General features: G+C 43.3%; 1 protein-coding gene and 1 long non-coding RNA gene across 2 annotated transcripts in view; one reads left to right on the forward strand and one right to left on the reverse strand.

Annotated features, from left to right (window-relative positions):
* Positions 1-2,694: 2,694 nt before the first annotated feature.
* LOC113471471 lies at positions 2,695-3,210 on the forward strand. The gene is made up of 2 exons (XR_003394159.1): positions 2,695-2,744; positions 3,104-3,210. It is a non-coding gene; the product is annotated as an uncharacterized LOC113471471 (long non-coding RNA).
* Positions 3,211-4,077: 867 nt separating this feature from the next.
* Positions 4,078-10,260, reverse strand: part of LOC103519013 — a 10,729-nt gene continuing 4,546 nt past the window's right edge. The window contains exons 3-5 of the mRNA XM_026830648.1: positions 8,839-9,048; positions 8,654-8,743; positions 4,078-4,332 (exon numbers count right to left, since the gene is read on the reverse strand). Coding sequence (XP_026686449.1) covers positions 4,153-4,332; positions 8,654-8,743; positions 8,839-9,048 — 480 coding nt within the window. The 3' untranslated portion in view covers positions 4,078-4,152. The remainder of the gene's footprint in view (positions 4,333-8,653; positions 8,744-8,838; positions 9,049-10,260) is intronic.

Consider the following 10,260-nt stretch of genomic DNA (forward strand, 5'->3'; position numbering starts at 1 on the left):
ATAATATATGCAAAAATATATAACACGCGTTGGTTAGACTGTGGCGGGGGTCAAATTCAGAACTTTCAGTTCCTCCCTTTTCCAAGCAGGATAAACAAGTCCATATTTCTCATTCTAATTCGAAGCTATTGACTATTTATTACTAATAAAGCTTATCGAATCGAGTCAGGGCTCCGCATGGCGTTGTGGTCACTCCGCGCTGCGCTGCGTCCTTGGACGAGGGGAGTGAGACGGCGCCGCGTTTTGCTGATTCGGCGGCGAGGTCAATGAAATCTTCCATGCTGTGGACAAAGGTATTGATTCCGATGATTCGAGCTGTTGCGGGAGACTGCAGCTCAGATTTCCCTGCGTGAGGTATAGCAAATCGAGCTGAGGCCTATGACTGCAATGACATATACAATCTTGGCTTACCGCCATCAGGACGAGCCAGGTGAGTCATCCACATATCGTACGAAATGGACATATAACAGTGTCGGCCATAGCGAGCGGTGGCCAGCATGGGTAAGGTAAACAACATTGCGATTTTAGGATTCATAGATGATATTTGGTGAAAATATTCTTACAATCAGACTGCAGTGAGAGCAGCCAAAGTTTCTGACATAATAACACAAAGATAACTGGCATGTTACATGTACATTTTTTTTATTATTTTTTTACTCTACGAATCGTCTCCTCTCTTGTGCTTTTTCAGTATTTCGAGAAGAACCCCCCATGAGTGATTTCATACTACTATCAAGAATCCTCTGGAGAAACGTATGAACACTACCAGATCCTAGGAGATACCTCAATAACGCAGCTAATTACTTTTATTCAAAGCGGTTAGCCCAGTCCAATAGACCTAAACTAAAATGGACGCGCCACACAAGGGATCAGGAAGAGACCGCCTTAACATAATAATCGACCCAGTGGTAACGCGCTTGCTTGCCATGTAGAAGATCCCGGGTTTGAATCCCACCATCAACGAAAATTTTTACTCGTTTTTCGATTGCAAATATTTCATCGGGTTACTTTCTGGTGTTCTCGTGTTGGCCCAGCTCTATTATTGTGTGGTCAATTTCTCAAATGAATGAGGGTAAAATTCTATGCCTCGGCTGGAATCGAACCCGCGAGGGCCTGTTCGCCAGGCGAACGTTTTGACTACTACTCCACCGACGCAAGTGGTTCACCACATAGGATGATTTTCACTGTACATGACGAAATGAGGGGGGGGGGGGGGTAGGTGAATAGATGCCTATTTTGTTGTTGTTGTTGTTGTTGTTGTTGTTGTTGTTGTTGTTGTAGCGGCTTTAGCTTTCGCCGAATGGAATGCCTATGGAATAGTCAAATATGTACAGATTTATGTTCTTATTATCCTTGTCTATCTGTTAATAAAAGGCAGAGTGGACCAAAATCCAAAAATTGACTGTTTGAGTATGGAGTCTCGTAGGAAAGAGCACAAAAATATCTTCTTCTTTAAAAAAAAAAAAAAAAATAATGGTTGCTAACTTCACTTCAGTGTTGCATTGAAATAGGAGCAAAAACAAAATGGTTACCTATCTGTATTTAAATTTTGACTAGTCCTAAACTTTGACTAAGCCAGCTTAGCTAGCTTGGTTCGTCATGGTCGTCTGCCTTGTAAGCGCTAGGCTGCGGGTTCGACTCCCGCCTGGGGCGGATTTTAACCTGAACGGATTATCTTCGTTCTCGGAACTGCTTCCTTTCTCCTATCCTGTCTTTCTGTCTTTCTTTGATTTCGGAATGATAAGACCTTAGCAGTTACAGTTCCCTCTGTCAGACTCCATTTATCTCGAAACGCTTTTTTTATCTACCTACTTCGGCCGCTCTGCCTCTTAGCCATTCGGTTGATCAGTATCACCTAATGGGGACTTTTAGTGGGGAAATGTCACATGGGTGAATGGGTAGTGGGTATGTTATTTTCAATGGTAGGATGTACACTAAACTGTCTAATTTGTATCTATGTAGTTTTCGGCCTAAAAAGGCCCTTAAAAAAACCCGGATTTTTTTTATGTTTTCGGAAATTAAAAATTATATAAAGAGCAATATTATTATGTATTTATTGAATTCTAAAGACTATTTTGTTTGAGGGAGTTATTCAGGAAGGCTGAATAAGGCCTGTCGCACATTACGCGATTTTTGGTAGCGATTTTTAGGCTCTACTGAAAGTGGTGCGATTACCCTTCAAATGTACGACAGGCCTTAGGTATTTCGAATAGTTAATTCCTTTGCATTTCTGTTATTTACCACCATTTAGTTAATATTAGCGAGCTTTTGCAACCAAAATTAGCGTCTTCGTTAACTGAACTCTTTATTTTATTTTTTTTTATTTTTTAAGAAAACTCGTTTCTGCACATGCGCAGAAACAAGTTTTCATCAAATAACATTATAGAGTTCCGTTAACGGGCGCTCATTTTGGTTGCAAAAACTCTCTATTAGAATAGTCAATAGAGTATATTATCAACGAAATTGTAGATTACCCTACTTATTTCTGAAGAAAAAATGTATGCATTTGATTAGATGGAACGATTATGGATTGATTGATTGATTGATTGATTGATTGATTGATTGATTGATTGATTGATTGATTGATTGATTGATTGATTGAAGTACTGACTTACTTTCCGTGTTCGGAAAAACCAATGTCAAAGCCAAATATTGTACCAAATATTGTGCAGTCTTGATTGCGATTTCATTGGCTGCTATTAGATCTTGTTGTGTACAGGGTGTCTCAAGATTAGGTCAGACCAGTAAGTGGCCAATAATGTGAATTTCCGGAACGACAAGTGGGAGTGGACCTTTAGACCATTGAGGTTTTGGTTATGTACCAGGTTGAGTTGAGACAGGATATTGTTTCTACAGTTTGGCACGGGAGTGGTAACTTAAAAACAAGGTTAGTTTAGCAACCTTGCCTAACCCAACCCGGTACATAACCACAACCTCAGCCAACCTGACATATTGTAAGATGCGGTGGAAATAGTGTATTTTAAATTAATGACATTTTAATTTGTTGCAGATACAATAAAATGTCTTTATATTTGTTTCAGATACAATAAAATGACTTTATATTTGTTTCAGATACAATAAAATGATTTTATATTTGTTTCAGATACAATGACATTGATCATGCCACTTCCGCCAAATCCGAGGTAGAACAAAAACAGAGAGACGAAGCAGCAGAGAGACTGAAACAAAATATAGAATGGACTACACAGGTAGATTTGAATAACCTAAGAGTAAAAGAAAGGGATTTATTTATTTAGCGTATAGCATTGGTGTATTTTGCAATGGAGCAGTTGCAAATGGGTAAAAATTATAAATAAATGATCGATTCCTATGTAAAAAGTTGGGAAAAATCCAAATCTGAGATCCGTTGTCAAACCTATTTAAAAAAATCGATTTCGGGATGATAAAACCTCAGCAGTCACAGTTCCATCTTTGAAACCTCTAAAAAAGGAGATCTTATCGTCCCGCACTCATCCGAAAAAATAACTGTAAAAGGTCGAAAATTCAATTTTTATTTTCCGTTCTAATGAAAGAGTTCAAATGTGTGTGGCGTCAGACTTTACGCAGTTGTTTTTTTCGTCCGTTAAGTAACGCCACTATGCAAGCGCGCTAGCGGAGGAGCAGAAAGAACTGCGCAGAAACGTATGCGCACATACACATCAATGCGTTGCCTGCGAGGGAGCTTTGCTCGGGACATTTGATGTGACGTCATCGCCTACGGGAGCGTATGCCGTGACGTCAAGTAAAAATCGATTTCGGGATGATAAAACCTCAGCAGTCACAGTTCCATCTTTGAAACCTCTAAAAAAGGAGATCTTATCGCCCCGCACTCAAAAAAGAAGGAAGACAGGACAGGATAAAGCCAGTCGTTCGGAGAACGAACCTTAAATGCTAGGCCACGGGTTCGATTCCCGACAAGGGCGGATTTTATGCTGAATGAATACAGTTCGTTCTCGGAACGGCTGGCTTTTATCCATCCTCTCTTTTTCTCTCTTCGATTTCCGGACGATAAGACCAGTGGCAGTTCCCTCTATCAAAGATCTTGAAGAAAAAAGAAGAAGAAGAAGAAGGACTTAGTAAATACTACGTAAACTAAATAAATTGAAATAAATTTAATTTACGTTACGTAGTTCTTCAATATGTTCTCACACCTCATTGGATTTGTCTACTCATTTCGTGTGTCAAATAATCCATTATATCTCTCATGTTCACTAACTCTTCTTCCTCCACCTCCTCCTCCTCCTCCTCCTCCTCCATATCTGACATCATGTCCGGTGGATGTGGTACCTTCTCCTCCAGTGGAATCTCGGTACGTTTGGGTTTTGGATTTACCTGGAAATAACATAGAACATAGTGTAGGTAAGTAGAATAGAATAGAATATACCTTTTTTTTTAAAGAGGTTTGACAGAGGGAACTGTAACTGCTATGGTCTTATCGTCCCGAAATCGAAGAGAGAAGGAAGACAGGTTTGGCATGGGAGTGGTAACTTGAAAACAAGGTTAGTTTACCAACCTTGCCTATCTCAAACCGGTACATAACCACAACCTCAGCCAACCTGACAGATAAGATTGTAAGATGCGGTGGAAATAGTGTATTTTAAATTAATGATATTTTAATTTGTTGCAGATACAATAAAATGACTTTATATTTGTTGCAGATACAATGACATTGATCATGCAACTTCCGCCAAATCCGAGGTAGAACAAAAACAGAGAGACGAAGCCGCAGAGAGACTGAAACAAAATATAGAATGGAGTACACAGGTAGATTTGAATAAACTAAGAGTAAAAGAAAGGTATTTATTTAGCGTATAGCATTGGTGTATTTTGCAATGGAGCAGTTGCAAATGGGTAAAAATTATAAATACTTGACCACTACACCACCGAGGTAGGTAGCGCCTTGACCACTACACCACCGAGGTAGGTAGCGCCTTGACCACTACACCACCGAGGTAGGTAGCGCCTTGACCACTACACCACCGAGGTAGGTAGCGCCTTGACCACTACACCACCGAGGTAGGTAGCGCCTTGACCACTACACCACCGAGGTAGGTAGCGCCTTGACCACTACACCACCGAGGTAGGTAGCGCCTTGACCACTACACCACCGAGGTAGGTATTCCATACCTCGGCTGGGATTGAACCCACGCCCTCCTGTTTACCAGGCGAGCGCCTTGACCACTACACCACCGAGGTAGGTAGCGCCTTGACCACTACACCACCGAGGTAGGTAGCGCCTTGACCACTACACCACCGAGGTAGGTAGCGCCTTGACCACTACACCACCGAGGTAGGTAGCGCCTTGACCACTACACCACCGAGGTAGGTAGCGCCTTGACCACTACACCACCGAGGTAGGTAGCGCCTTGACCACTACACCACCGAGGTAGGTAGCGCCTTGACCACTACACCACCGAGGTAGGTAGCGCCTTGACCACTACACCACCGAGGTAGGTAGCGCCTTGACCACTACACCACCGAGGTAGGTAGCGCCTTGACCACTACACCACCGAGGTAGGTATTCCATACCTCGGCTGGGATTGAACCCACGCCCTCCTGTTTACCAGGCGAGCGCCTTGACCACTACACCACCGAGGTAGGTATTCCATACCTCGGCTGGGATTGAACCCACGCCCTCCTGTTTACCAGGCGAGCGCCTTGACCACTACACCACCGAGGTAGGTAGCGCCTTGACCACTACACCACCGAGGTAGGTAGCGCCTTGACCACTACACCACCGAGGTAGGTAGCGCCTTGACCACTACACCACCGAGGTAGGTAGCGCCTTGACCACTACACCACCGAGGTAGGTAGCGCCTTGACCACTACACCACCGAGGTAGGTAGCGCCTTGACCACTACACCACCGAGGTAGGTAGCGCCTTGACCACTACACCACCGAGGTAGGTAGCGCCTTGACCACTACACCACCGAGGTAGGTAGCGCCTTGACCACTACACCACCGAGGTAGGTAGCGCCTTGACCACTACACCACCGAGGTAGGTAGCGCCTTGACCACTACACCACCGAGGTAGGTAGCGCCTTGACCACTACACCACCGAGGTAGGTAGCGCCTTGACCACTACACCACCGAGGTAGGTAGCGCCTTGACCACTACACCACCGAGGTAGGTAGCGCCTTGACCACTACACCACCGAGGTAGGTAGCGCCTTGACCACTACACCACCGAGGTAGGTAGCGCCTTGACCACTACACCACCGAGGTAGGTAGCGCCTTGACCACTACACCACCGAGGTAGGTAGCGCCTTGACCACTACACCACCGAGGTAGGTATTCCATACCTCGGCTGGGATTGAACCCACGCCCTCCTGTTTACCAGGCGAGCGCCTTGACCACTACACCACCGAGGTAGGTATTCCATACCTCGGCTGGGATTGAACCCACGCCCTCCTGTTTACCAGGCGAGCGCCTTGACCACTACACCACCGTGGCAGGTAGTGTGTTTCTACCTTAACTGTTGGTAGTGTGTTTCTACCTTAACTGTTAGGTTTTTAAGAGGTTTGATAGATCTAACTGTAACAGCTGATAAGGACAGGATAGGAGAAACTTAGCCCTTCCAAGAACGTGCTACCATCCTTTTTTTTCAAGAGGTTTGACAGAGGGAACTGTAACTTCTATGGTCTTTTCGTCCCGAAATCGAAGAGAGAAGGAACACAGGATAGGAGAAAGCCAGCCGTCCCGAGAACGAACATTATCCCATCAGGATAAAATCCGCCCCGGGCGGGAATCGAACCCGCGGCCTAGGCGCTTACAAGGCAGACGCACTACCAACTAAGCTAACTAGGCTGGCTCCTTTCTTTTCTCTTAGCTTTCGGGACGAGAAGACCTCTGCAGTTACAGTTCGCTCTGTCAGACCTCAGTGAGCCTAGTTAGGTATTTAGCTTAGAAGGTAATGCATCTGCTTTGTAAGCGCTGGGTCGCGGGTTCGTTTGCCGCCCGGAGCGGATTTTATCCTAAACAGATAAGGTTCAATCTCGGAATGGCTGGCTGTCTCCTATCCTGTCTTCCTTCTCTCTTCGCTTTCGGAACGATAAGAACTCAGCAGTTACAGTTTATCATTTTATTCTTATTATTATTATTTTACATACGTGACAGGATATTTTTCATGTCTTGATCTTCTTCTGTGTCGTTTAGTTATGCTCACATCATCTTCAACATCTGTTGTGTCTTCATCTTTCATATCACTGGAAGGTTTTTGTTCTAATCTTGCCTTCATCGCCCTGTCTGCCCGGCGTTTCTGAAATGGGATTTTTTATCATTAGACTCATGGCCGGGACCACAAACTGAGCAAATCTAATTGGTTGATTTTTAGCCAATCAGATTTCTTAAACCGAGATTAAAACACGGAGTTTAAACTTACTTTGTGGACCCGGGCCTTAGGCCTTAGAGACACGGTTAGCCCAGTGGTAAAACGCGCTTGGTTTTGATTTTGATAGAGGGAACTGTAACGGCTAAGGTCATAACTGAGGGGTGATATGGAAGAAGGGCGTAACGTCACTTACGCCCTTTTTCGGGAGTGTGCATTTTTTGATAAAAAATTTTGTCCTGACTCCTGAACACGACTGTGAAATAATCATCTCTCTATCTCTTTTCTACGACAAGTGATGGCCAATTTTGTGGACCCTGTAACATTGTGTTCATTCGAAATTGAAAAATTTAAACGCGATTATCTCGAAATTGTGTTTTCGCAGTTATGCCCTTTTTCCAGATCACGCCTCAATTATTGTCCCAAAAGCGAGAACAAACCTTATCCATCGTGAGAACTTGTGCTTGTTTTTTCAAGCAGAGAGAACCCTTTGAAACTGCCAGCTAGCTAGGCTGGTTAGGGTTAGCAGTTCTTCTCCCTGTTTACAGTCGCATAGCCAGACGCTAGTCTGCTCTCTGTCGTCCCCTAGCTAGACGTCCTGACTGTGGTTCAGGACGAGCCAATAAAACATGGCTAGAGACCATCACCCCGGTGTATGGCAGATAAAAAGAAATATACCTATCCTTTATTTTGCCATCATCATTCGGCTACGGCTGAAGTCGCTACAACAACAACAACAACAACAACAACAAACCTTATCTCTTTAAGGTAAAATCCGCTTTTCAAGGGCTTACGGCTTACTAGGCAGACGCTAACTAGACTGGGGTATACAAAATATCTCAAGAACGGTTTGTCCTAGAGCGATGAAATTTGGTATGCTATCCCGGTATGTTTTCCCAGGTTAGGTGAGACTAAACTGAGGAGGTGGGTAGTTTGTCGCTGAATAATGGGTAAAACCCCCCCATCACGAGAAGACCCAAGACCTAAATCGTCAAAAGTAATGTTGAATCCCTTAGCCCTCCAAAATAGAATGTGAAATGGAGAAACCACTATTAATGGTCAAACTCTCTTTAAAGTTTAGCTCTTGTAAGCGCTAGGTCGCGGGTTCGATTCCCACCCGGGCGGATATAAGGTTCGTTCTCGGAACGGCTGGCTTTCTCCTCTCCTGTCTTCCTTCTCTCTTCGATTTCGGGACCTTAAGACACTACCAGTTACAGTTCCCTCTGTCAAACCTCTTGAAAAAAGTTCATCACGTGGATTAACCAATCTGATTGGCTAGAAATTTTAGAATCAGATTACTTTGACTTGAACTAAGGCAAAAGCTCACCTTTATAGCAGGTATAAACGTAGCCTGGAGTATTCTCAGGGCAGGCTCGTCACGTACTCCGGACAGTCTCGAAGAATCCTCCACTTCCACCTCACCTTAATAGCAGGTATAAACGTAGCCTGGAGTATTCTCAGGGCAGGCTCGTCACGTACTCCGGACAGTCTCGAAGAATCCTCCACTTCCACCTTGCGCCTCACAGGCACCACACAGACATGCTTGCCCCCAGGGGCGGCGGCGCTAGGGGCTGTACCGCCCCTGGTTACTAGGGGCTTGGCGAAGGTTACGGTCTTCTTGGCTTGGCGTTCCGCGAGCCGGGTCGGGCATATCTGACGCTTGACAAACCTGGTTGGGTGGAAAAGAGTGTCATTGTTTGATAGAAGTTGAACGTATACTAACTGCTAACGTTTTTTAAGAGGTTTATTAGGAACTGTAACAGCTGAGGACAGCGTAGGAGAAAGCCAGCCGTTGTACATGCCACCCTCCTTTCTTTTCTCTTCGCTTTCGGGACGATAAGACCTCTGCAGCAGTGATGGGAAAAAAAATCATAATTATGATTATAAAATTATAATCACATTCTTTGAAGATGTGATCATGATTACGATTATAATCGTAATCACAATTATGATTACAATTACATTTGTATTTACAAAATCATTATAATTACGATTGTAATCACATTTTTTCCTTCCATTATAATTTTATTACGATTGTAATCATATTTTTTCCTGTGAACGATTGTAATTATAATTTTTTCCTATGAATACGGTTGTAATTATAATTTTTCCTTTGAATACTTTTTTTCGTGATTTTTTTTTTTTTTACGTTTTGTAAGCCTATATTTTTTCACTGCAGCATTGTAGGATTTTCCCAATATCTCAATAATCCTAAAATCCAATATTTACCTACCAAAATCCAATGTTTTTTCGTCAGCTCCCATGGCGTAGTGGTCACTGCACTCGCCTTGCACGCGGGAGACCCGGGTTCGATTCCCGGCGGGGTCAAGAAATTTGTATCATGCAAATGATTGATTCCGTGACTGGCCGTTGCGGGGCCCACTTTCAACCCTGTGTAAGCCAGCCTAGTTAAGTCGCTAGCTTGGAGGGTAATGCGTCTGCCTTGTGAGCGCTAGATCTTGTATTCGATTCTCGCCCGGGGCGGATTTTATCCTAAACAGATAAGGTTCAATCTCGGAATGGCTGGCATTTCCCTATCCTGTCTTCCTTCTCTCTTCGCTTTCGGAACGATAAGATCTCAGCAGTTACAGTTTATCATTTTATTATTATTATTATCATTATTATTATTATTATTATTATTATTATTAAATTAATTATTAATTATATTATTTTTTATTAATTATAATTACTTAATAATATTATTATATTTAATACTATTATTTAATTATTATTTTTACATACGTGACAAGGATATTTTTTCATGTCTTTTGATCTTCCTCTGTGGTCGTTTTAGTTTTTATGCTCACATCATCTTCCAACATCTGTTTTGTGGTCCTTCATCTTTCATATCCACTGGGAAGGTTTTTGGTTTCTAATTGCTTCATCGCCTGGTCCTGCCCGGCGGTGTTCCCTTGAAAATGGCGAATTTTTTTT

This window comes from Diaphorina citri, unplaced genomic scaffold, assembly GCF_000475195.1.
Source record: "Diaphorina citri unplaced genomic scaffold, Diaci psyllid genome assembly version 1.1 scaffold2483, whole genome shotgun sequence".
NCBI lineage: Eukaryota > Metazoa > Arthropoda > Insecta > Hemiptera > Psyllidae > Diaphorina > Diaphorina citri.